The following is a 26,147-nucleotide window of genomic DNA, read 5'->3' as shown; positions in this document are numbered from 1 at the left end:
CTCACAGAGCACTAGGCCAGGGCTGTTTCACAAAGAAGGAGGTGGAAGGCATTACCCAGTTTGGTAGATTGTTGAGCACTCAGAGCAATAGCTTTTCTGGTTACAGTGGGCTGGACGAAGAATATTAGCTCCTTGATGCTTCCGTAAGCATTTAATTTACATGTCCAGCTCAAAAAATGACAAGACATGAGCAGGAGACAGGTGTTTTGAAGTAGAAGGTGACATGTCAGGCCTGTGGTAACGCAGTCTGAAACATCTAAGAGGGAGAGAACCAGGGTTTTTTTCTGAAGGAAGTAGAACGTGGCAGGTGCCACGACTTCAGGTGACTCAGGAAATTCTCATCACTCGCAAAGGTAGGTGTTGGTCACATGAAAGTGGTTAGAAGTACGAAGTCTGAACTGAGAGCCCTACCTCTGTTGAAGGCACGTCCGTCAGGACACGTTACATCATCCTTGGTGAACAAATCGCAAGAGGCAGGTGTCTTTCAAGCAAAGATGGGAAGAGAACGGGCTCATGGGCGCGGGGTCTTCACTAGTTTGGGATGCATCACTCTGTGCTCTCAAAGTAGATAATGGTTTGGAAGCACGGCTTGGCTTAATGCTTTATTTATGTTCAAAAGTTGCTTATTTTCCACGTACTTTTAAAGATTTTTCTAGAGGGGAAGGGGTTAGTACATATGCCCAGGATGTGGAAATACATTAGCCAATTTTAAGTGAAACTGTAACGGTGGTGCTGTCAGTCAGCCTCCTGTGGTTTAACTGAGTGCTTTGTGACAACCCAGCGGGAGAAACAGAAAGTGGGACGGGGACGGTGCCGAGGATGCTTGGGTATTTGAAGTTCAAGCAGTGAGACCTGGGAGAGCAGGGTTCCTCCCCGGCCCGGAACCTCGATGCAGGGCATTACTCTCTTCAGCACAGAGACTGGGTGTGGAAACTCAGCCTCTGTCAGCCAGGTACCACAGGGCACCACGCTAAGGCCAGCAGCCCGTGAGATCCATCCCGCAGCACGGCGTCTGTGGCAGGCTCCTGGGTCCGTCCAGGCTGTCTCCCCTTCTGCTTTCTCTTGCTGGGATTTGGTGTGCTGTTTGGAGATTCTAAATATGTAAACTGATGCTTCTTTATCTTTAACACATTGCTCTCTTTTTGTGCTTCAGGGAAGATGGTGAAAAAAGTCTGTCCTTGCAACCAGCTCTGTAGTAATTATCTTTTCTTTCTGTTACTTCCGGTCCTTGATTGCAAGCCTGTTGCCCTTGAGTTCTTTGAACCCTGAAGCCTCACGACTCCCGGATTCCCAGCCCCCATCTGGCTAGTCCTGCTCCCTTTTCTGGTGTCTTTTTAACATACTCAGTTGTTGCCACTGGCGGTCCTTACAGATTCAAGGTCACCTCCTAGTCAGTACTCTCAGTGATGGCCCAGTGCACCTGGCTCTGGGCCGGTTTTGGGTGGGGGATGCCCACGGATCCACGTAGAGGATCAGGGATGCCTGGCTCCTCAGGGAGAGAGTCCTTAAGTCAGAAACACTGTATGCTGCTGGAAAGTCAGCAGGGGTCACGGCGTGCGAGAGGCCCCGCCCTCACGTAGCCTGCTGAGGCGGGGACGCCGCCTGTGGACGAGCGGCTCCTCATGAAAGTGCAGACAGTGCAACCACCCAGCAGGCCTCTGAGAGGTGCCGCCAGAAGGCTGTGCCTGGGAGACTGGGCGTGACTGTGAGGCTGTTGCTGCCAGGCCCCAGCGGCGCGGGGCAGTGGGGGGGGAGGGGGAACGCGCTACAGCTGGAGGGCGTCAGAAAGGGCCTTTCTGCCAGTAAAGCTGCACCACTCTCAGAGCCTTTCAGCAGAGCTGAAAAGGGCTCGAGGGCTAGAGGGCTGGCCCCTCGGGAAGGCACGCAGCGCGGTGGGAAGCTCTGAGTAGTCTGCTTACCCTCTGACACTGGACCAAGCCCACTAGCCCTTCTCCTAGGTTTCATCAGCCAAGTCAGCTTCTCCTGGGAGTTCACTTCTGGTCAGAAAGGGATGTATTTGTCTCCTTTAGTGGGAAACCCTGTTTTCAGCAGCCAGAATAAGCAGGTTGCCTGTAGGGCTGACTCTGCCTCGTGGTATAAACCCCACTTTCAGAATCCAGTGTTGTGTAACACAGACTAAAATGAAAAATGAAGTTTGGCTTTAAAGGGGCCTCACAGCATCAAAGGCGACGAGCATGGGTCTAGCAGGTGTGGCTCCAGTGTGAACAGTTGTGAACAGCGGGGTTCACCTCAGCCAGCTTCTGTATTTGGCTTTTGACGGCTCTGCTCACTGGGGGTTATTTGTGTGTCGTTTGAATTGTCTCACCCGCCATCCAGCTCACCGGGCGGTGGTCATTCGGATGGGGTGGTCCTCATGCATGTGATGTGCCCGTGGTCATGACTGCCCTCCTCCCTGCCTGTGCTCCCCACCCGTCCCGCATCCCTCCTGCTGTTCCCTGTGCTTGTCCACTTCTCACCTGGGTTTCCTGCTCCCACCGGGGGCAGTAGCGGCCCTGGGGCTCCGGCGCTGAGATGGGAGCTGACGCACACGGGGCAGTGGGTCCCTGTCTTGCCATGGTGGTGGAAGCATGTGACCTCCTCACTTCGCAGCTTCACCCCAGAACTGGGTGCTGCTCTGGCACAGATATGCTGGTGTGTGCCATCCCGGGCGCCTCGAGACAGCAGCGGGCGACAGAGGGCTCTCGGGTGGCAGGGCTGCTTCAGGTGTGCTGCTGGGCTCTGGAGCTGCTCTGGCCTGGAGAGCAGGAAGACGGCTGCATTTCCGTACCCGCCCCAGCATTGTGTGGCTGTCTCAAGTCCTGGGGCTCACGACTCACTCTGGTAGTTCTCGTTTATTCTGCAGCAAATGTGAGATCTGGTAAGACAGGGGGGATGAGGGGAGAAACAAGCCCATGACTCTTCTTTCCCTCTCCCCCAACTCGCCTCTTCGAACCTCCTTCAGTGTGCCCGCCAGCAGAGCCGAAATCAGGCAGGACACAGACTCCTTTCTTTCTTGTCAAACCGTAGAGCTAGAATTCCTTCATCACAGCCCCAGAGCTTCCTCCTCCCCTGTGCACCCCCTCCTCAGCTGGGCATTCCTGCTGCGCCCACCCAAGGTGCTTGCTCTTCCGGGAAGAGGGGGAAAGGTGAGAATCCTTGAACCAGTTGAAACTGAAGTGTCACCTCCAGGAAGCCATGTGGTCCTGGAGTTGAAAGGCTCGGGTACACCACAGAACTTCCTTGTGAGTCCTCCTCGTTCTTTACTCACAGGAAGTTGGGAGAGGTTGAAGCCTTCGCTCTCCCAAGTGTATGTCTGCAGTTCGTGTCCATGGGTCCGGGGGGAAAGTGTGTGACCAGAGCATCCTTTCTCATCGCCCTCCTGAGAAGGAGCGGCTGAGGACCGTGACAGTACCCTGTGGTTTGGGAGCCCATCTTTCCCCCGGCCTGTCTGCGCTTTCCTTTAACTGCGACATGACCCCTGCCCCGTGCTCGAGGGATCCTCTTCTTTTGCCCTGTTCTGCAACATTCCAGAGCAGCCAGCCTCGCTGGCCACTCCGCACAGCCCTCCTCAGAGCGATACCAAGAGCAGAGGCCGGCGGAGAGTGTCCGCCCTCCCTGAGGCTGTGAGAACGGGCAGAAGGAGGGCCCTGCCCTTGGTGCCGTCCCTCATCCTGAGTTGTTCAGCCTCGGCTGTCACTCCTGAGGCGCACCGTCCCCATTACCCTGTGACACCAGAACATTTAGCTAAACGAGACCAGAGCCCCCCTTTGTCGCATGGCTTCCCAGTTCATCCTCCCCATTCCGCGCCTTGCCATTCATCGTCCTGTGAGGCCGTCCTTCCCCTTGAAGTTACAACTCAAGCACCTTTTAATGGTTGTCCTCTGTGGCTTCTTCTGACTCCAGGGACCAGCAGCACCAACACTGTCGGGGGAGCCACGAACAGCCAGGCTGCCCCAGCCCAGCCTCCTGCCATGGCGTCCAGCAGGAAGGGCACCTTCACCGATGACCTGCACAAGCTGGTGGACAACTGGGCCCGGGACGCCATGAGTCTCTCAGGCAGGAGAGGGAGCAAAGGGCACACGAGCTACGAGGTGAGTCTCCCTGACATCAGAGCATCACTGCACACACCTGAGTCACGCCCGCCTCCTCTGTCAGTAGGTCACCAGCTTTAGAACTGTCCAAAAAACAAGACAGCGCGCCCACATCCCCTTTTAGCTTTCTTTCCCTGAGTCCCTCGCTCCCATCGGTCAACGTTTTTCCTCCCTTTCCTTCAACACCTGAACTGCACGCGCACATGCACGGCTCCGGTACTTGGTGAGCACATAGCCGCCAGTCACCGTGGAAGGCTTGGTTTTCACTGTCCTTGTAAGATCATCGCAGCCCAGGTCCGCCCTGTCGCGCCCACGCCGAACCTCACGTGGCACCGTTCTGTCCGCAGGGCCCTGGCATGGCGAGGAAGTTCTCCGCGCCCGGTCAGCTGTGCGTCTCCATGACCTCAAACCTGGGCAGCTCTGCCCCCATCGCTGCGGCATCAGCTACCTCTCTGGCTCACTTCACCAAGTCCATGTGCCCCCCGCAGCAGTACGGCTTCCCAGCTCCCCCCTTTGGCACGCAGTGGAGCGGGACGGGTGGCCCAGCACCACAGCCGCTTAGCCAGTTCCAGCCTGTGGGAACTGCGTCCTTGCAGAATTTCAACATCAGCAGTTTGCAGAAATCCATCAGCAACCCCCCAGGTTCCAACCTGCGGACCACTTAGACCTAGAGACACCCGCCGAGTAGGTTTGGGGGCAGGAGGTGGAACGGTGGGGGGTGGGGGGTGGGGTGGGAAAGTAGCCTATATACTAACTACTAGTGCTGCACTTAACTGGTTATTTCAGACAGGAATGTGTCCATGCCGCTTAGAGCCCTCTGAGTGGGGACTGTCCCTCTGCTGTCACTGTTCTCTGCAGTGGGATGAGAAGGGAAGAGCAGCTTTCTCGTGTATGCTTTGTTGTTTATCTTTACCCAACAGCGAGCGCTGGGAAAGGCAGTCAGTCCTCTCTGTCAGAAAGCCACTAGAGAGCTCAGCAGGAGAGCTGAGGCTGTCTGCGTTTTCAAGCAGTGGGGCTCTTAATTTTGGTACCCACCCCAAATTCTTTATTCCCTCAAGAATCTAAATCACAAGACAAAAAAAACAAAACAAAACCAAAAAGGATTGGGTTCTCTCCTACCACCACCCCCCCCCGCCCCCCGGTCAGCTCTTCAGAGCCCAGCGAGGACACCAGGGGACTGAGGCCTCAGCCCTTCCTTACGATAGGTCATTAGTGCTTTAAGCAAATGGTATTCGCAGCTTTGACTGCAGCATTAGCAATTAGGAAAAGAATTTAAGTTCCCTGCGGACATGTAACTTTGCCATCAGTTTTGATGTGGAAACACTGTGATATTATATAAATGTTGTTGGACAACAGTAGTTTTAAGAGTAAAGTATGAAAGGTTTAAGAAGTTGAAAAAGGCTAGCTCTGTCCTTTACTTACTGAGACTTTTAACTTTCTCCTTTGTATTTCCATTGTATTAAATAAATAAATAAATGTGAATGTAAAATTGTATAAATTACTGTACTTGAACACTTGTGTTCTCCCAGTACTGCTCGCTGGACGTTTTAGTGCCTTGGACTTCTTCTGTTGCTTCTGCCATTAGCATCGCCTTCTCATCTGACCCCAGTCAGCAAAGGGCATGTGGAAGGAAGTCTCGGGTCTGCGCGACCCCAGCTGTGGACTCTTGCCATAAGGAAACTGAGGTTTTTGTTTTGGTTTTTGTTTTTTCTCCAAGTCATTCAGCAGTTTTGTCTAGAGCAGGTGTAAGATGAGCAAGGTGAGAAGTTGACGTCAGTGGTTAAAAGCAGAAAACTGTTTCAGGATAAGTGAGGAGAGGGGTATTGTAACAAAACTGGGTGATTTAAAAGATTAAGGGTGGCGTGTGGTAAGTGATGAAAGAAACAAAGACTAAAGAACAGGAGGACAAACCTGCCTGAAGGCCTGTGGATGCCACGAGCCTTCCCTCCTTGAGCTGGGCTCGAGCAGACCAGACCTGAAGTGGCTGAATGAAAAGGGCAGGTGAGGGCTGGACGGGATGTGTGATCGTGAGAAGTCACAGGGGGAGGAAGTTGCTCTAAGAAAAGTCATTTGGATTGCTTCCCTCTTGTTGCAAACGGACCGTGCGTTTCTCGGCCTGGGTACTGCAGTCTGTGGAGAGTGGGCCTGCGTCTGAAGGAAGCGTTGTGAGAAAGAGTGCTTATTCCTGTCCATTTGCCACATGATGCCCGAGTGGTTGCAGGATCATAACCTCTTGTGCCACCTTTAGAATTACAACGGATGTTCTCGCACTTTCACATAAACTGCAACCAGCCAGTGTTACTCAGTGCTGTGCCTGCTTGTAATGGGCAGTTGTGTTCTTCTTGGAGCTTTCAGGAGATACTCTCCTAATTGGCTGTGTTTGAGATCCTTATTCTCTCGGAAGATGGGGAAATAAGCCAAGACTCCTAATTCTTGGGGTGCTTCTCCTCTTGACTCTCGAGCTGGGAAACTGACACGTTTCCAGCCTCTTACCCACCTCAGTGGCTCATCCCAGGAGCCGCCATGGCAGGAGGACCCTGGTTGGCTATCCTGTCCTGTCCTGTCCTGTCTGTCACTGGCCATTTTCTTAAGATCACCAAGGCCCCAAAGATGCAAATGAAAGCTAAAGAGTTTAGGAAGGTGGGAGAAGGGCAGGCATTCCAAGCTCTGCTTCCGATCCTGAGGGAGATGGTAGGAGTCAGGACAGGACAAGGTGCCAAGGAAATAGGTCCCTGACACCTGAGACGGAGGAGGCAGTGCTTGGTACCAGAGGGATGAGGGAGCCAGGTGCAGCACGTGACTGTTATTTTGGTTTAATCATTCTGAGATCTTCACTCACATGTGGAAAGTAAGAACTGGTTTTATTTACTGTTGATTTTTTTCCCTCCTGTGGATGAAATAACTGAGGCCTAGAGGAATGAACTAGTGCTACTGAACTGTCTAAATTATTTTTGTGTTAATAGTACACTTTGAGCATCTTTTTCCACATTAAAAAACAACTTTCTGAATTATAAATGTTTTCCTTACATTATTTAACAATGTACACTGTTTAAAAAACAAATAAACTGAACTGAAACCTTGGGGATTCCTGTGCGTTTGGCACTAACCCGGGGGGTGCGCTTCCTGCTTCGGTTTGTTACCTTTGTAGACATACTTGAGACCTTCAAATAAACCAGACTTGCTTTTGTTGAGCTGTGGGGTTTCATTTCCAGCAATGCCTTTTTCATGGTCTCGGCAGCTCTGATTTGACTTGTGTGCAGTTTATAACTGGATTCCTAATTCCAGGATCTTTCTTAAGCGGCACTTCTCCCTCAACTAAGATGCTGCAGACAAGGAGATTTTTTTTTTTCTGAAGACAGTGGTGAGGATATCGAAATCAAAAGCTGAATATATGACCCAATCTGTGCAACAGCAGGTGAGGTCAAGGGAGGCAGGGAGAGCCCCAGCCTCTTTGCCATCTGGAGGCACACCAGGGCCCAGGGGCCCCATGTGCCCAGGGCCACAGCTTCCTGCGAGTGGGTCTGTGATCCAACAAGTAATAAAAGCCACCATTTCAAGATTAAAAGCACAGCCCAAAAGGGTCCTTGGAAAGTAAAACTGCACATTCATTACTTGGAGGAAAGAGTTATGAACATCTCAACACTATGAATAAAGAATTTGTGCCGAGGTGGGTTCTAGCTCACATCTGCAACAGGCGAATGTGAACAGCTACTTAGGTCATGGGTGGGGCTCTCTTTGCACATAAAAATTATGTCTCTGCTGTAGTCTGTTAAGTGTGTGATAGTGTTGTATCTAAAACAATATATACTTTAAAATGCCGTTGGGAAAATTCTTGACACAGGGTTGCCAGAAGCCTTCGATTTGTTTAAAAAACCCCACAATATCTGCAAAGTGCAATTAAGAGAGGTATGCCTGCATTATGTTACAAAGGATTTATTTTGCTGTCTTAAAATGCCTTTTCTTTGGTCTTAGATGATTATTTCCTTGACTAGGAGACGTCACGAACGGCAGACTGGGGCCTGTCGGAGAAGGCGGCAGCCGCACAAGGCAGCATCAGGAGCGTGCCGCCCTCCGGGGCGGGAGCTCGGCTCATCCGCGGCGTCCTGCTGAGGCTGGTGCCCAGGAGCAAGGAGCCATGGGGGCTCCTAGAATTTCTGTCTTCACCAACGTGACAGCTCAGCAGTCAACAGTGAGGAGCCTCAAGGACCAAAGAAGAGGGGTTTCGTCTCGGCAGAGCTGCCCGCTGCACGTGTGACATGCTTCTGTGAAGTGCTCGTGTCCGGCCACCGGGCTCTGTCTGCAGCAGGTTCCAGGAGCCGCAGCCTCTGGTCAAGTTCAGAGTGAAGCAAGGCAAACGCCTGGAAGTAAAGCTCATTCCCCAGGAACGACGAGTCATTTCACGCCCACGAAGTCTGACCATCCCTCCATGACAGTCCAGTGAGGTGACCTGTGCCTCGGTTAAGACGGCTCCAGTTTCCTTTTCTTCATGTCCTGGTTCTTCCTAGAGGAGTCACAGTCTCCTGTGGGAGAGAAAGTCATTTAAATGTAGCTGCCGTGACTTTAAAATGAGGAACGAAGTGATAGCTAATACTTTGCGAATTGTATTAGCTAGCGATCCTGCTTCAGACTAAAAGCGCGGGGGTAAAAACTGCCACGAGCAAGACCGAGCGCACGGCGAGCCCCAGACCAAGCTGCGCTGGGAGCCACAGGGGCCACACTCTACCAGGAAGGCTCCTCACGCAGCGCTTAAGCGCCCCCCACTGTGGGGGGCTACTCCCCGAGTCGCGGCCCAGAGGAGGCTTGGAGCTCTTGAAATAGCCGCCCTGCTCTCTCACTGCTGTCTCTGGCGTGGGTCCCTCCGGCTTCTTAAAACAGAGTGTCATCCTTCCTCTAAAACTCACAGAATGAGGCCCAGGCTCTCCCTTCAGTCCCTGCTCCTAAAACGCTTTGCTACCTGTTGGTTGCTGGTTCGGGTTATAGGTTTGGAGGTGCCAGGGTCCAGGTTTTGCTGGTGGATCCTGGTGGTAAAGGCTTTGTGGGGTCCTGCTCTGGGTCTCCACCTGGTTCTTCAGGACTGAGGTGGCAGGAGTCTGCGGTGGTTGTGGTTTAGACGAGGGCTTGACCACACTGTCCCCTGCATCTGGAGCCAGGTCCCATAGTTCAAGACTGTCTGCAAGGACAGAGGACACGGGAGGATGTAGCCTTTGCACAGGAAGTGCTGGAGAAAACAGGTCGTAAGAAATCGCACGTCACAAGTGCCCCACAGCGGTGTCTGGAATTGCTCTTCCCCAACCCCGAAGAGTGGGTTCTCCGAGCGTGTCTGCGGTTAGGACAGGAGAGGAGCTGAGTGTGTGCGATCGCGGCGGTCAGAACTGCCATCCGTCCACTTGGGCCCTCCCTCTACAGAGCGGATGGAAGTCAGGTATCTGTGATGCTAAGACTCCAGGGCTTCATGGGTGCTTACTGATGAGTACCGAGGCCGTTCCGGCAGCCCCACTGACCTGTGAGGACGTCTGTCTGGGCTCCTGGCTCTGAGACCGCAGCTCCGGGGGCACCGTGCTCGGCAGGAGGCACCAGCGGCGCCGCTGCAGAGAGAGGACGGAGCTCAGAGCCACAGCCGGCGGGGAGGCGGCCGCGGGCCGGCGCGGCGTTAACGGCGCAGCGCGGCCTGGATGGCTCCGGACGCCGCGTCCCAGGCCCGCCTACAGAGCTGCGTAAAATGGGGTTGCCAATACTGTTTTTCTCGCCGTACTGGCGGAAGGGTTGTTTCTCCTCTCCCAGCAGAAGTAGAAGGGTTATTATGAGCCTTCCCATCTGGTTTTTACTTTTTGAAGCTATAAGCCTTGCTCAAACAGAATCTTAAGCAGAAACCAACATGTAAAACCAATATAACAGCTGTCGGTCTGACTGGGGGCGGGGGAAGCCCTGGCGGACGCCCCCTCCACCCCACACCCCCGGGGCCTCCGCGGCGGCACGCGCTGAGCCTCCGGTGTCGCGATGCTCACTAAGAACGCCCCCGGCACAGGCGGCCTGGGGTTCTGTCCTGCAGTAATTTCAGCCTGTCAATGCTGACGGCAATGCCAGAAACTAAACATAGAGCAAGCCCTCTTTCTTCATAATTTTTAGGGAGAAGCTGGGCAAAAATCCAGTTGCTCTTGGATAAGCCCCCTTTTTTCCCCCTACTCTCTGGGAAAGACTCCAAAAAAGAAAGTCTATCTACCACTCTCACTGAATGTGGACTCTAAAATGAAGTCCATGGATAAAGGACTGCCGAAAACCCCTATTATCTTCAAATCCAACTTTGCTTTACGTTCAAAAACAGCTCAGAAAGGCTTTCTCCTGCAGACGTAGCCAAAGTAACAGAGGGTGAAGAAAAGTTCTGTACCCCGAGATGTCTAGTCCAGATTACGTCAAGGCCTGTGTCCTGCCCCCCAAGTCAGTGTCTTTAGTCGCGGGGAAATGCGTGGCAGGACGTCACGATCTGAATTCTTTGGCCTGGTCTGTCCTGCGCACACCTGGAGAGAAGTCCCGCTGAGTCCTGTTTGGACCCGACGCCCCCCACCCCGAGCCCCCGCCGGCCCCACTTGCGGCCCCTCACCCTGGTCCCTCTTCCTGGACGGCGGGGCAGACGGGTGCTGCTGTCTCTCCATCTGCTCCCGGAACTGCTGCTGCAGCTGCTTCTGCCGGAGCTTCCGCTGGTGTGTGGCGTCGCTCTCGGCGGCGGAGGTCAGGCTTCTGTGTCGGAAGAGCAGCAGGGTGGGAGCGGGTTCCTGGGCCACCTGGTGAAGCAGCACGCGGTCCCCGAGGGAGCGCGCCACCCGCGCTTGCTGCAAGGGTAGGAGGAGGTAACGGGGACACTCGGGAAGGGGCAGCGGGGGTGCGTACCGGGAGCTGCTGTCCTTGTCCCCCAGTGTCACAACATGGGGGCCATCTGAGTGGTCTGGTCTGCAAGGGGAGGGCACCTCTGGTGGTTTTGGGGGTCCCAGAGCCATGCTCTGTCGGCAGCTGCTGTATCTGGCTCGCTCCACAGATGGTTCAAAGTCTTGTCTCTTTGCTTTAGTTAAATCCACCTCAAGAGGCAACTAACAAGGGAAGAGAGGGGAGAAAAGACCTTCCTCCACCTGTCCTTCCCCCTGAGAAGCGGCCTCTCCCCGCCCGCTCCAGCCCGCTCCCCAGCACGCCTGCTGGTCTGGAGAGGCCGAGACGGGGGCCCACAAGCTCGAGGAGTGGCTTTAATTACATGAGGAGTAAAACAGCCTCATTTTCTGTCTCACACCGTCCTTTATTAGTGCGGTTTTGGTAAGAAGTCGTAGTTCAGTTCTCACCAGGGCAAATGCTCTGCAAAGCCTAATGGGCCTCTCCCTGGGCAGCCGGACCTGACGCTGTCTAATTTTCTGTTTGGAAATAATCGCGCTACAGAAACCCAGGGATTTTTCACCTGGGAGAAGCGCTCTCAATAATACCGATGCTGACAGAACAATGGAATACGAGGGGTGGAGATAACCTGAAAATGATGAAAGATAAAGATAACCTGAAAATGAAAATGGGCCTGTGAAGTTTCTTACCTACATCGGAAAGTAAGCAGGTAAGTTAAAAAGAAGCTCATGCTCTGACCGGGGTTGACCCCGAGGACAGGGTGCTAAGTGGAACAGGTCAGTCACCAAAGGACAAACACAGTGACTCCACTGATAACGAGGCAGAGTGGTCAGAATCAGACAAAGGAGCACGGTGTGGCCAGGGGCTGTTGGAGGAGGGAGCGGGAGTTCCTGCTCCGCGGGCACACAGCGTCAGTTTTATCAGAAGAGAGTCACAGAGATGGCTGGTAGTGATGGGCGCTCGGCATCACCAGGGTACCCGGTGCCACAGAGCTGAGCCCTTAATGTCTAAGGTGGTAACCTGTGGGGGGTGGGGGGTGGGGGGAGTGAGCGGAGAAGACGAAACTGCCGCCAGCGCCCTCACACACGGGTCTGTGGGGTGTGGCCCAGCGCACCAGACCACGCAACCTGGCACCCACTCTCCTCCCGCTGGCCCAATAGCTGCCAACACACGTGGGTGCGTGCGCGCCAAACGGCGCGTACGGCAACGCTGACAGCAGCCCTCCTCAAAACAGCCCGCGGAAATCTCCGCTGCCTAGTAAATCGGAAGGGGAGGACCAGCAGCAGAAGAGTCAGCAGCAGCGAAAGCGCCGCGCGCGGCGAGAACGAGCCTCGCACGTGCGGGACGAAGGCCAGACATGCAGCGGTTCATCCTGTCTGGTTCCCGGACGTGCAGCGCGGTCCAGACTGACCTGTGCTGCGCAGAGAGGTTTTCCTCGGGGATGATACGAACGGGAGGGCTGGCAGCAACTACAAGGGACACGCTGGAGACCTCTGGGGTCCTGGGAGGTCCACCCAGATTCAGATGCTGGTTATGTGGGTGTGTTTGGTCTTAGAATTCATCCAGCTGAACGTTTATGATGTGTGCATTGTCTACATGTCCTTTCTAGTACTTTTTATAGAGCACAAAGTACAATTCCATTTATGTAAAGTTCAAAAATAGGAAAAAATAACCTGAGACTAAAAGTCAGAATAAAGAAGTCAGGAAAGTAGTTACTTTTGAAAAGATACAGTCAGAGTGGTGAATGGCAGGGGCAAAATGGGGCCCTGGAGTGCTGGGAAGCAAGTAAATGTCCACTGGTGAAGAACTAGTGTACAGACAATGGAATATTATTCGGCCGTAAAGAAGAAAAATCTTGTCATTTGCAACATGTATGGATCCTGAGGGCACTTTGCTAAACAAGTGAAATAAAGGAAAATAAATACCACATGGTCTCACTCACATGTGGGCTGAAAGATACAAAACCTGAGTTCAGAGGTACAAAGAAAAGACTGGTGGTGGCCGGGGCAAAGTGGGTCCAGGACAGACCTCCAGTTATGAAAAACAAGTTCTGGGGAGGTGATGTGCAGCCTGGTGACTACAGGTAATTAACAACACTGTTGTGTATTTAATTGTTGCTTAAAGAGTCAATCTTGAAAGTTCTCACAAGAAACACAGGTTTGTACACAAGTGTGGTGATGGATGTAGCTACACTTGCTGTGTATGTAAAAGCACTGAATCACTGCATTGTACACTGGATGCTAACATGCAGGCACAGCTCAAGGTCTTGCAGGTCTGGTTCCAGACGCCCCATGAGAAAGCAGAAGCAGCAACAAGGCGAGTCACACAACTGAGTCTTACGTGTCTCAGTGCCTCTAAGAGCTCTGTTTACACTCCACTGTAGTATATTGTGTGCAGCAGCAGCATGTCAAAAAAAAATGCACATACCGGGCCAAAAAATAATTTATTGCTAAAAAATGCTATCACCTGACAACGCTGAGTTGCCACAAACCTTCAATGTGTAAAAAAAAAAAAGGCAGTACCTGTGAAGTGCAGTAAAGTGAAGCTCTACAAAATGTGGTCTGCCTGTAACATTGTCAGTTAAATCTCAAGTTTTTAAAAAAGTCAGAAGTCTTGCAAACAGCAAGAGAAAAGCAAAATGTCACATAACAAAGTGCCTCCCTAAGATGATCAGATTCTCAGTAGAAGTCTTATAGGCCAGAAAGGAGAGGATGATATATTCAAAGTACTGAAAGAAAAAAACTTAGCCAACAATAGCCATCCGGCAAAGCTATCCTTCAAAAATGGAGAAATTAAGACTTGCAAATAAACAGAAGCAGAGGGAGGTCCTTACCACTAGACCTGCCCTACAAGAACTGCTACAGGGAGTCTTCAAACTGAAAGGATGCCAGGCAGCAACATGAAGCCACACAAAAATGAAAAGCTCTGTAGAAAAGGTAAATACACAGACAAAACAGTGACCTGTATTACTGTGATCTGGGTGCACAGAATTTAAATGAAAAAAGCCACTCATACTAATGAGTACAGAAATTAACATTTTAAACCATTAAAACTTCTGTAACTACAGACCTGTGTTGGTGGACATATGCTACATGACGGTGCAAAGTGCAGCATCGGTAACATACGGGGGTGGGGTGTATAGGGCTGCAGTTTCTGTATGCAATCTATTAGTTTAAAATGGAATGTTGTGACTTTAAAGTGTTTTCTATAATTGCAATGGTAACCACAAAGAAAACATCTACAGCATATACACAAAAGGAAAGGAGGGAATCAAATCATGTCACTACCAAAAAATCTATAAAACAAAGAACGGCAGACAGGAAAGAGGGACAAAAACAAACAAACAAGCTATGCTACAAGACATACAGAGGACAATTAACAAAATGGCAATACTGAGCCCTTCCCTCTCAACAATAACCTCAGTGTAAATGGATTAACCAAACCGGCCCCAACCAAAAGCTGTAGACTAGCTGGGGGATGAAGAAACAAGATACAACTTACACGTAGAACTTAACAACTTAGCTTCAGCTCTAAAGACACACACAGGCTGAAGGTAAGCAGGTGGAAAAAGATACTCCATGTAAATGGTGACCAAAGAGGGCGGGGGGGGGGGCTATACCAACATCAGAAAAAACAGACAAGTCAAAAACTGTTATGAGACAGAAAGGACATTATGTAATGAGAAACCGGTCAATTCACCATGAAGATATAACACGTATAAATACGTACCAAACACCAGAGCCCCTAAATATATAAAGTAAGCTTCGAAGTAAAAGGAGAAATACACAGTGAGACAACGAGAGCAGCAGACTTCACTACCCCGCCCTCAGTAACGGGGAGAACGCAGAAAACCCAACAAGGAAGCAGCGGAGATGACCGCGCGGGCGCGCCCGGCACTCCGCGCGGCACCTGCGCGCCGCACCTCCGCCTGCACCTCCGCCCGGCAGCGGCGTGGCGCAGCTGCCCCTCAGACGCGCGTGGACGCGCTCCCACGGGCCGCACGGCCGGCTGGAAGGCAAGCCTTCACAAACTAAAGAAGACCTAGTATCTACCAATTACAATGAAATTGAACCAGAAATCAATGACAAAAGGAAAACTGTAAAATTCACAAACGTGGAAATTAAATAGCGTGTCCTTAGTACAACCCAGTGGGGCAACAACTCAAGGGAGGTTAGAAAATATCTTGAGACAAATGCAAATGCAACACACCAGCACTGTACGCAGCAAAAGCAACGCTAGAGGGAAGTTCACAGCTGGCGCACGCAGGCAGAAGAACGGAAATAAAGCTTAGAGCAGAGATACATGAAACAACAGGAAAACAACAGAAAAAAATCAACAAAACTAAGTTTTTTTTTTTTTTAAAGATTAACAAAATTGACAAACTCTTAGCTAGATAAAGTAAAAAGAGAGCTCAAATGACTAAAATCAGAAAGGAAAGAAGGGACACTACCAAGGACACCAAAGAAATAAAAAATGGAGAATACCATGAACAGTTGTACAGCAGCAAGTCAGACACACGTCCGCACAGCATGCAAGCCGCCAAGACTGACTCATGAAGAAACAGAACCAGACCAGCAGCTGGTGGAGCGAGCGTTCGGGTAAACAAGAGCCTGCCGACGTGAACATCGAGGCCCGGGCTACACGGCTTCACGGGGGACGTCCACCAGGGCTTAAAGAGTTAGCACCGACCCTCAAGCTCTTCCAGAACACTGAGGAGGAGGGAACACTTCCAAGCTCATTCTATGAGGACAGCATTATTCTGATCCCAAAACCCGACAAAAACAATATAAGGGGAAAAAAGCGCTACAAGAAAACCATAGGCCAACATCCCTGATGAAAGCTGGTGCGAAAGCGCCAGGCAGAGCGGCAGCGCACCGGGCTCCCCGGCGCTGAAGGGGCGGGCCTGGCTCCTGTGGAGACACACAGCCCACGCCGGCAAGGACGTGGGGACGCCGGCAGCCGGGGCGAGCTGGCTGAGCTACGGAACAGGGCAGCGTCACAGAGAACCGCACAGAAGGTCCTCAAGAACAGTGCTGACAGGCGCCACCCCCACGCGCTCCGGATACGCGTCCGACGTAACCAGCAGCAGCGCCCGCGGGCGGGCCGCACGCCCCCGCCCGCAACGGCCGAGGGGAGCGGCCGCGTGCCCGTCGCGGGGTGACGGCGTGAAGATGCGGCGGGCACGCGGTGCGGTGCGGTGCTCAGCCTTAGAAGGGGCGGGAATTCTGACGCCTGCCCCAGCACAGACGAACCTTGAGGACGGTATCCTAGGTGGCAGAAAGCCACTCACAGGAAGGCAAACCCGTGTGCCTGCATTGACGTGCGGGCTCTAGTCGCAGGCACGCAGACAGCGGGGAGCTGGTCGGCGGGGGCGGGGCGGGGGTACGGGGGCGTCGTGCTACGGGTGCAGAGTCTCGGTAGGTGAGTTCTGGAGATGGGCTTCACTGCTGAACTGTGCACTTAAAAATGGCTAAAACGGGAAACTTCATGTTTGTGCTTTTTACGGCAAAGAGAAGCTACAATATCCCTTGCAAACACAGACGCATAAGTCCTTAATAAAACACGAGCAAACTGAGATTAGTAATGTATCAAAAGGATTTTAAAAGGGGGAAAAATGGAGTTTTGACAGCTGCCAATTGACACACACCTCTGTGGAGCAGCACAAGAAAAAGCATCCCTCAGGAGGGGAGAGGGACGGCTGCCCCCGACCCAGGACGCCCGCGGAGCCGCCCCAGGAACGCTGTGACACCGGCCGGTCACGCTAAACCCCAGGCCTGTCCGTCTCCAAAAGCAAACGTGCAGATCGCGTGACAGGCGTCGACAGAAACAAGGGAGACAAGAACCTTAAAGACGCCAGAGCGAAGGAGACGCAAGAAGGTGGAGGGGTGAGGCTCTGCGTGTTCCTAGGACGGGACGGGCTGCTGAGCCGGATCTGTGCCCCTCCCGAGGCTTCACAGACCCCCAGGAGGCGAATGGCACTGCAGCTCCAGGCTCCAGGCTCTGCCGCCGCGGGCGGGGCGCCGCTCCTGCCGGTCTCCCGCGCAGGGCGCTCTGAGCCACGTTCCAGACCCTCTCAACCGCCGCTCCTTCCCGTCGTCTCCCTCCATCACCAGACACACCTCGTGACACAAAGCAGCGGTTCCACCTTCACGGCAACACATTGCATCCCATTTCTAACATACCTGGTGTGGAAGCTTGTTCAGTGACCTCAGATAGTCTTTGTCCAGAATACAATTTCCAAGCGCATTCCCAAAACTTCTGGGGGTGAGAAGGGAAGACCGTGAAACAGGGCTGACAACCGTGAATGTCAAAACCAGAGAACAGAGTCACAAGCTCCGTGCAGACTGCGCCTCCCCCGCAGCAAAGGAAATGGCCACTGATGCACACTCACAAGCGTGTGTGAAGCCCCTGCCCTGTGCCTGCCCCGTAGGAGGCTCTGAGCCCACAGCAGTGAGCATGTCACAAACCCCCACCCTCGGGGGCAGGCAGTGAGTCTGCAAGACTGGGACACCCCTCACAGAACCCCACCAGCGACCTCCTGGCGTGCAGCACACAGTCCAGAGCAAGGTTTATTTGCACGGACCGCCCCAGGGCCCCAGTGACGGTGAGCGCACACTCGGGCACAGTGCTCCAGGACTGAGGTTCTTTGCTTGGCTCACAGGGACCCCCCCCCCACCACCACAGGTTATGGTATTGCGAATTTTTAGTGCATGTTTACACATGCACTAAAGTTATTTTTTTGGTGATTCAATTCTCAAAGGCATCTATGACCCAAAAAAGGTTAAAACCCGTGCTCTATGTAGCCCGGAGAACTGTGGTTGTACTAAAGAGGCTGAGGAAGCGATCTGTGCGGCCACGTGGAAAGGTCTCCGGGATGCACTCCTGAGTCAAGGAGTTGGGGTGCAAGTCGGGAGGAAAGGGACAACAGGGGGCCCACGACTTCCTCCCCGGAGAGGGAGGCCTCGGCAGCACACAGCCTGGGGACACAGAGGAGGGCAGGAAGAGGCCGCAGAGGGACGGGGTGGGGGCACTCAGGTTATTTCGACCCTTGAACATGTGAACGCGTTTCCTCTGGATCCTCTGGATCAAGCTCGGCTCTGAACCAGAGCTGAAATGCGCAGGATCTGCCTACCTGAGCGCCCGCTTCAGCCCGTCCGTCACAGCCTCCTTCCTCGCCTTCTCCAGGGACAAGGCTTTGGACTTGAGGCCCTCGCTCACGCCGTAGCCCACGTCTTCATGATACGAGCCGTCCTGGGGGAGAAGAGAAGGGAGGGGTGTGGGAGCAGCAGTGCTCCAGCGGGGCGGACGGCGCCCTGGCCTGCAGCACTGGCAGGGCCGGAGCACTCGATTTCCACCGCGTGTCCCTGGACCAGCTCTGCCTGGAAATGGGCCTGTGGTCCGAGTGTCTGGACGGCTCTGCTTCCCGCCTTCCTCCCTGCATACAAAAGGCGCGTGCCCAACCTACCCCCGTCTTGCTGAGACGCATTAGCCCACAGTGTAATGACCTTTGGGACACCCAACAAAAGGAAGGTTTGGAATATCGTTATCAACAGACTCCAACGGCTGGACACAAGCCCTCCCCTGGGGCAGGCGCTGTGAGTTCCCGGGCTCCCGCCAGAGGGGGCGGTGGGCCTGGTGGAGCTGGTCGCTGACAGAGAGCCGAGTGTAACTTGTGATGGCAGCGCCAACTTCTGACACACAGCTCAAGGTGTTCAGACAGGTGAATGGCTCTGCAACAAACTCCTTCCACTCCCAGTCTAGGTCTGTGAATGAGGCTTTTCAGCACTACTTATAAAAATAAGTCAGAACAGAATTAACGCTAAATGTTTAATCTACAAGTAAGTAATACTGACTATGGCTATAAACTAGCTATAAACTACCTGAACAGAATAAAGCAGCTTTATCCTTATTAAGGAATGCATTTTCTATAGCACTGTGTTTTTATTAAGTGTAAATATTTAGATGTAGTTATGTTGTCTCAACATAAACACATCGACACATCAATTGTGTGTTAATAATGCCTATAACAGTAATCAATCCAGAAGACATTTTTTAATAGAGCCTTCAGCTCACTGGCTATTTACCACCCCCCAAATTTGTATACACACACAGAGGCAGACAAGTGTAAGGTTATTAATAAAAGATTTTCAATCACATATATGAGGGTAAAAGCCAAGGGGAAAATGGAATGGAAACGTGTGTTCAAGAGGAAACAATGTAAAATTTCTGATGATTAAAGAATAACCTGCTCCTGTGTTCTTTTAAATGGATGCCAGTATTCAGTTCTCTGTGGGATTTAGAATCCATCAGTACACTTTACAAAGATACAACACATTTATCGTAGAAGGTACAATTTTACAGTATGCCAAAAAATATACTCTTGCAACTGTTTATATTTATGGTGAAAACTTTAAGTTGTCTACCTAAAAATGTGCAAGAGAACAGTTTTTCAAAATTCTTTTAGGGACCCGAGAGGACGCTGTTTGGATGCCGCCCGAGGCCAGCTCCAGCCCCGCTCTGCGGACTCCCCGCCGGCCCAGGCTCCCCTCCCGCCCCGGCCTCGCGGGCAGCAGTCTGCTCCCTCACCCTCACCTTCAACTGGACTCTCACAAACGCACAGACTCCCACGTAGAACTTGCCATTGTTAAGGTCAACAAAATCTACGGGTGGGAAGGAGAACCAGCTGAAGGGACGCCGACCTGTGCCTGCCCCGGACCCTGGCCACGTGCCCGCGCTCACCGCTGCTGTCAGAAGCCGGCCGGAGCCCGGCGGGGCCCGGGGAGAAGCGAACTCACCCACGTTCTGCTGCGTGACGGAGTGTGCCCAGCCATTGTAGCCAAACATCTCATTGGCCAGATTGATTACCCTGTGACCCTCAATGTAACACACCTGGGGGAAATGTTAAGAAAAGAAAAAGCTTATTAAAATTCCTTGGCTGTACTTCAATGTGGATTAAATTTTACTTAATTTATTCCTTACTAGCTTTTTTTGGCAAAACTGCCCTTAAGCATTCCAGGGAAATTCTCAGTGAACTGATTTCAAAGATCTTCCAGAAGGAGCCAGTTTAGAACCGTGTTCTGTGTTGGGGCAGGGAGGCTCAGACAATGCTGGGCCGAGTCAGATGACAATAAAGACCGGAACCCACTTACTCCCAAAGACACTAAGGAATATCCAGAAGCTGTGACCCCTGAGGACCAGAGGGGAGCTGGCAGGTTCATCTGGGTCGTCTGCGCTGGGGCACCCCCTTCAGGCACGTAGACTCCCCTACCTTCTGGCCTCCTCCAGCCATGCGGCTACTGATGTATTCTGGGCCCAGCCTCTGCCTCAGAGCGGTCTGGATGGCCTGGTACTCTTCTGCTGTGTACTGGTACTGCAGTCCAGAAAGGGAAAATCAGACTGGTAGTGCCACCTCTCCTGGCAGCGAGGCTCAACCTGCTGGTCTCCAGACCTCTTTCCACTCTTAAAAAGTACTGAGGCCCCTGAGCTTCTGCTTATGTGAGTTGTACCCATGAGTGACAGGAGTTCAGCCTGCGAAAGCTGGAGGGCACACACTCCGGTGACCACCAGAGCAGTGACATCAGCACGGGCTGTGCAGACTCGGGAAAGCTGCCCCCTCACCCATGAAAGGTGAGGGTGCAGCAGGCATAGAGTGTTTTAGTATCATTATGAAAGTAATGTTGATTTCACAGACTCTGAAACCCCAGGGGTCACTGGACCACATGTTGAGACCCAGTGCCCTAAATGTTACTAATATGTTAACCATCCTTACAAAACTCTCGAGCCAGAATTGGGAAGGGAAAACTTCCTGCCTCAGAGTCTATACACAACGTTAATGCCGGCGGGGAGGAGGAGGGGGGAGGAGGGGGAGGGGAGGGGGAGGGGAGAAGACTGCTTCCCTCTGTCCTCTCCTCCAGCTGAGCCATCCCCATCCTGCGCAGCGGTTAACACACTGCTACTTGCTTAGCGTTTCGTCCTCTTTGTAGTTTTCCCCTTGCCCTGTCTAAATGGAATAAACACTCCCACACAGATCTCTGGCAAAGACAAAGTTAGCATTTGGGTGGACAAAGCAAGGATCCCCCTTGCATGCAGAGAGTATGTCCACAAAGAACACAACACCAGAAACTCTGGATGCCACCAAAAGAGAGATGTGGGTGAAACGTGGACAGGAGCGACAGGGAACAGTGAGACTTTTCACATCTAGTCTTCGTTTCATTTTGAATGTTACAGCACGTGAAAATGTAATCTATCCAAAAATAAATAAAATTTAAATCTAAAGGTAACCCCCAGTGCCATTTATTAGTCTTTTGAAGCTGAAGCTCCAGAATGCCCTCAGAGCTCATCGGAGACTCTCAGGTCGTGCACCTAAATGAGAAGAGCAGCAGCAGCTGCCACGCACAGAGCGCTGCCCTGCACCTTCTTCCCTCAGCCCCTTCCTTCCAGGAAAGCAGCACAGTTACCTGACCAAAGCACAGCACGGAGCTGCCACTGGCAGGGTGGCTGTCACGGCTGCCGAAAATTGCCTCCTCAGTCCCAGACATGCTGATTCTGGTTGACTTCTAAATAAACACAAGATAAAAAGGATCTCACAGGATGCTGACGGTAAACAAACGGCAAGAGCCTCTGCTAACGCCCAGACGAAGCGCCTCCTCCAGGTGCCGCGGTCACCCAACGAGCCCCGGAACGTCCTCTAGGCTTTGCTTCTAACTTTCTGCTCAACTTTTTGTGAGCCTGGTGGTGGTATTAAAAGTGATTTTTACCATAAGAATGTATTATAATTATATGGTGTAATTAAAGTGTTTGTAATTGAAAAATCAAAACTACAAAAGCAAACAACCAGCTCCTGACGACCTGCTTGTGAGCAGCAGGACCCCGGCCTCTGCGGGGTGGAAGAGGAATCAGAAGCCCTGGCAGGTGCACGGCTTCCTGGAGCTCACACGCCTGCAGGCGGGAGACCTACGATGTAATAGCAAGACCACGTTCAGGACGGATGCAGCATTGACTGACGTCCCCGCAGCATCCACATCGCCTGGGCCCCTGTCAGGGGATGCACACCCCCGAATCGGAAAGCAGAGGTGAGGCCCACGAGTCAGTGCCTGACCCCATCCACAGGGACTGTGATGTTCGCCCCAGTTTGATTTGAGAGCCAATGCGTCAGATGGAGACCACAATAATGTGTGGTCCACGAGGAAATACAGCCGCCCTCAGAAAAAGCATCTGCAGCCGGCGGAGCCGCACCCCAATGGCTGCACTGGCCCCAGACCGCGCAGATTCAGTCGGGCCTCAGCAAACGTGCACATTACAAATCTTCAGATTATCTGCTAATAGTAAGATTAATCCTACACTAAAAAGTAGGATAGTGGCCTACACCGGGTTGGTAATTGGTGTCCAAATCAGCGTCCACAGCTGTGAAATCAAGAAAGTGGAATAAGGACGTAGCCAGAATGTAACTGTCAACACCGGGGTGCACAGCTCTGCGCAGGGCTCTCCTCTGCACAAATGAAACTTTCAGCACGATCTCCTGTCCAAATAAGTGCATGCATTCTTTTAATAAAAATAAAAAATTTAAATACCCATTCCATAAAGCAGGAGTCAGCAAACTTTCCATAAAGGGCCAGAGGGTAAAGGTGTTAGATTTTGCAGGCTACGTGGCCTCTGCCACGACCAGCCCACATTTAGTTTGAAAGCAGCTGTGGACAATACGGAAAGAAAGGGCGCGGTCACATCCCAGTAAAACTACTACAAAAAGGGGCAGATTTGGCCCACAGGTCGCGGTGTGCCAGCCCATTACTTAAAGCAAGCCATGAACGTTAGATCGGATGTGGTTCAGTATTGAGCTCCACCAATTACTTACATTGGGCGATTAGTTAACCTCTCTGTGCTCCAATTTCCTCATCTGGAAAAAGGGAATGTTAATAGATCAACCTCATAAACTTTTCCTATTAAACTGACTGATAATAACACCATTCAGCAGGAGTCATGGGGGATACTAAAAAACTGTTGGGGACAGGACATTCACAAAGTCTCAAATGACGGCCTGCCTGGTTATTTGTTAAAAAACAAAGGGTATACATTGCGAATGTACTACCACCACTGAATTTCATGCATGAAAATGGTTAAATTGATAAATTTTACATTATGTCTATTTTACCACAATAAAAAGAAAAAGGAAAGAATAGCCTAATAGAAGAGATTTCTGTGGTTGCCGGGGGTTGGGGGGTGGGAAGGGACAGACGGGAGTTGCAGATTTGTAGATACTGACAGGTACATATAAAATAGATGAACAAGTTTATACTGTATAGCACAGGGAAATATATACAAGATCTTGTAGTAGCTCACGGTGAGAAAGAATATGAAAATGAATGTATGTACTCATGTATGACTGGAAAATTGTGCTGTACACCAGAAACTGACACAGCATTGTAAACTGAGTATAACTCAATACAATCTAAATAAATAAATAAATAAATAAATAAATAAATAAATAAATAAATAAATAAATAAATAAAACTAGTGACTAAAACAAAAAAGCAGCAGACTCACAGATCAGAGTGAACTAGCAGTTACCAGCGGGGAGAAGGAAGGGGGGAGGGGCAAGATAGGAATTGGGGGGAGGGTTATTACTGGATTATGTAAAATCATGCATGTGAAACTTATGAAAATTGTAAAACACTACAGAATTTAAAGACTCTTGCCTTCCATTAACAAAAATTCGTTAAAAATAAAAAACACAGTGGAATCACTAACAAAAAGCATGAACTGCAGACCGTGGCCCTCCGTGCAGCACCCCCAGGACGCTGGTCTGCAGTGCGCGCTGAGACCCGCGCAGAGGAACGGCGGGAGGGGCGCACGCGGCCCGCATCCCGCAAAGGCCCCGAGTACTTCCCTGGGGCTGCAAAGAAGTTTCAACCAGTGGTGGGTTCACAAATACAGACCTCACATGTAACGGAGATCGACTAGGTCTCGTTTTGGGGTAAAACCTCTCCCGCAGAGACAATTTCCATGGCCTCCAAGTCCGCCCCTCTCTGAGGGGACCTGCACACAAACACTGCTTGTTACCCCCAGGCAGCGGGCTCGCAAGCGCTGGACTGCCAACAGGAGACTTGACAAACTCTCCTGGAAGACTGCACACCTGATCCAACCCCAGAGCTAAAACGTCGGGATGAGAACTTCGTTGTAAACTGTGTGCGCCCCAGAGTGCGAGTTCTGTGCAGGAATAGACCTTAAAAGGTCTCGGAAGCAAAAAAATGCAAAAACCCAAATGCCCGTTAATTGAGAAACAAAGAGCAGCCTATCCGTACAATGAAATACCAGCATTCGGCCGCAAAAAGGAGCGGCTGCCGGCACAGGTGCCACACGGGTGAGCCTGGAGAACGCGGTGCCCGGTGCCAGGAGCCGGACACGAAGGGCACACGCTGCGGCTCCACTGATGCGAACACGCGGAACCGCGAGTTCACGGGGCCAGAGAGCAGACGGGGCCTGGCGGGCTCGGGGCTCCTCTCTGGGGGGAGAGCCTTCCGGAACCGGTGGGAAACCGCCCGACTGCTCGCTTTACGGGGATGAGTCCAAGCGCTTTGTGAACTGCGGCGCCTCAAAGAAGCTGGAAAAGCTGACCAAGCGCTGAGCTGCGCGTCAAACTCGAAAAACGGACCTCCTTCCCCGCCCCCGGCCCCGCCCCGCCCCGCGCAGCCCACCCAGGGGCTGCCGCGTGCTCGCGCCTCTGGGCCCATGACCACGGAGCCGGGAGCGCAGGCAGAGCCCTCCAACCCCGGCCGAGACCCCACTCACGCGCCTCGGCCGCGCGGCGCGCACGGAGCTCCGTCCCCGCCGAACGCGCGTAGGGCCTCGGGGACGGCCGCGCGCAGGACGCCGGGAAGAAGGTCCTAGCGAGAGCGCGCCGGTCTGGGGCGGCCTTAATGTGAGCGGCAAGGGGCTCAGGGGGTGGCCGCGCAAAGGGCTTTGGGAAGGAAGAAGGTGCGACCGAAAACGCGCCAGACCCCGGCGGGGGAAAGAAACAGGAGCCGCACGTCAAGCCGGAGGGGAGCAGAGCCCTCAGGCGGGAGCCGTAAAGCGAGCTGGCCTCGCGATGCCGACCTCCCTGCGCTTCAGGGACCCGTACTGCCCCCTGGCGGCGGCGGGGCGAAGACCATGCTTCCGAGGTCGGCTGAGGATGGTCGCCAGAGCGTCGCGCAGACCCCGGCCGCGCTCGCGGGCCCCGCCTCCGCCGCCCCGCACACGCCCCCTCCCCGCGTCCGGAGGGCCGGGAGCGCGCAACAGGAGACCCCGCGCGCGGCCTTGTGCTCAGGATGGAGCCTGGCGGCCGGGGTCGGCGGGGTGGGCCGTCCATCCTACGGAAACGCGCAAAGCAAGGCTGGAAATTGTCGTCACTAGCCCGGGCTGAGTGAGTCCCTGACGTTTCAGATGCGCCCGGCGAGCCCTCCGCGCGCGCGGCCCCACCTCCGGGCGGTGATGCGCCGGGGAGGCAGCTCTCGGACCGGCCAGCGCGCTAGATAAGGGGACGTTTGCTTTTACAGAGCTGGGACACGGTTACTGATTTGGGTCGGGTTCCTTATCAAAATATATGCCAAATAAATTGCAGCTGAATCCGAGGGTGAAAAGTTAAATACACGCAGGTACACGTTAAAAAATAGTTTTTAAAAATGCAGATGAATATCGGACCTCAGAATGCAGAAAAGCTAACTATAAAAGCTGATAAATTAAAAGTAAGGTAAAAGAGAGATGAACGTAGCTACCTACATAAAACTTTTTAAGCTCCTAAAAGTAGAAAATAAGCCTCAAAGTGATGTCGCCCTGTGTGGAGGGGCCCCTGCAGAGGCCTTGCTCTGCCTTCATCCTGGGTGGGTGGCCCCGCTGGGCCGGTGTGCCGACGGCGAGCCCTTGCTGGAGGGGAGGACGCTGAGCGCTCAGCGCGGCTCTCCGGACTCCAGGCCTCGGTGCTCGCGGAGCGCGGGCCGCGTCCTCCCGCTGGCGCCCTCGGGCTTCCCCCCGCAGCCCCGGCGTCGGCCTCAGGCTGGACGGGTCTGTGGCAATTAGGCGCTTTGTTTGATGAAGGCAGGGAAACCTGTGCTGTTGAACTCTTGGGCATCGTGTCCCCGTCCCGGCGCCCCTCCGTTTGGACCCCTGCGCTGGCGCTCGGCGCTGGAGGAGGCGCCTTCGGTGGCT

The 26,147-nt window shown here is 52.8% G+C and overlaps 2 protein-coding genes across 33 annotated transcripts in view; one reads left to right on the top strand and one right to left on the bottom strand.

Moving 5' to 3' along the window:
• The window catches only part of WNK1 (WNK lysine deficient protein kinase 1), a 119,011-nt gene extending 111,729 nt beyond the window's left edge, over positions 1–7,282 (top strand). For 17 of the 23 annotated variants that reach the window (XM_074357259.1, XM_074357264.1, XM_074357262.1 and 14 more), the window contains 3 exons: positions 1,154–1,195; positions 3,904–4,091; positions 4,439–7,282. In XM_074357259.1, coding sequence (XP_074213360.1) covers positions 1,154–1,195; positions 3,904–4,091; positions 4,439–4,756 — 548 coding nt within the window. In that variant the 3' untranslated portion in view covers positions 4,757–7,282. The remainder of the gene's footprint in view (positions 1–1,153; positions 1,196–3,903; positions 4,092–4,438) is intronic. The other 6 variants (XM_074357263.1, XM_074357276.1, XM_074357277.1 and 3 more) reach the window with 1 other exon arrangement.
• Positions 7,283–8,008: 726 nt separating this feature from the next.
• The window catches only part of RAD52 (RAD52 homolog, DNA repair protein), a 24,885-nt gene continuing 6,746 nt past the window's right edge, over positions 8,009–26,147 (bottom strand). Inside the window, exons 1-12 of one of the 10 annotated variants that reach the window (XM_074357291.1) lie at positions 24,753–25,080; positions 22,819–22,860; positions 21,425–21,523; positions 20,236–20,337; positions 19,560–19,856; positions 18,100–18,218; positions 17,150–17,225; positions 10,977–11,173; positions 10,690–10,826; positions 9,593–9,676; positions 9,046–9,261; positions 8,009–8,611 (exon numbers count right to left, since the gene is read on the bottom strand). In XM_074357291.1, coding sequence (XP_074213392.1) covers positions 8,550–8,611; positions 9,046–9,261; positions 9,593–9,676; positions 10,690–10,826; positions 10,977–11,173; positions 17,150–17,225; positions 18,100–18,218; positions 19,560–19,856; positions 20,236–20,337; positions 21,425–21,505 — 1,371 coding nt within the window. In that variant the 5' untranslated portion in view covers positions 21,506–21,523; positions 22,819–22,860; positions 24,753–25,080 and the 3' untranslated portion in view covers positions 8,009–8,549. Of the gene's footprint in view, positions 8,612–9,045; positions 9,262–9,592; positions 9,802–9,908; positions 10,607–10,689; positions 10,827–10,976; positions 11,174–17,149; positions 17,226–18,099; positions 18,219–19,559; positions 19,857–20,235; positions 20,338–21,424; positions 21,524–22,818; positions 22,861–24,752; positions 25,081–26,147 lie in introns of those variants that run through there. The other 9 variants (XM_074357294.1, XM_074357292.1, XM_074357288.1 and 6 more) reach the window with 9 other exon arrangements.

The sequence above is a fragment of the Camelus bactrianus genome, chromosome 34 (genome assembly GCF_048773025.1).
Source record: "Camelus bactrianus isolate YW-2024 breed Bactrian camel chromosome 34, ASM4877302v1, whole genome shotgun sequence".
Taxonomy (NCBI): domain Eukaryota; kingdom Metazoa; phylum Chordata; class Mammalia; order Artiodactyla; family Camelidae; genus Camelus; species Camelus bactrianus.
The sequence above is the reverse complement of the archived record's forward strand: the minus strand, read 5'-3'. Positions and strand labels throughout refer to the sequence as shown.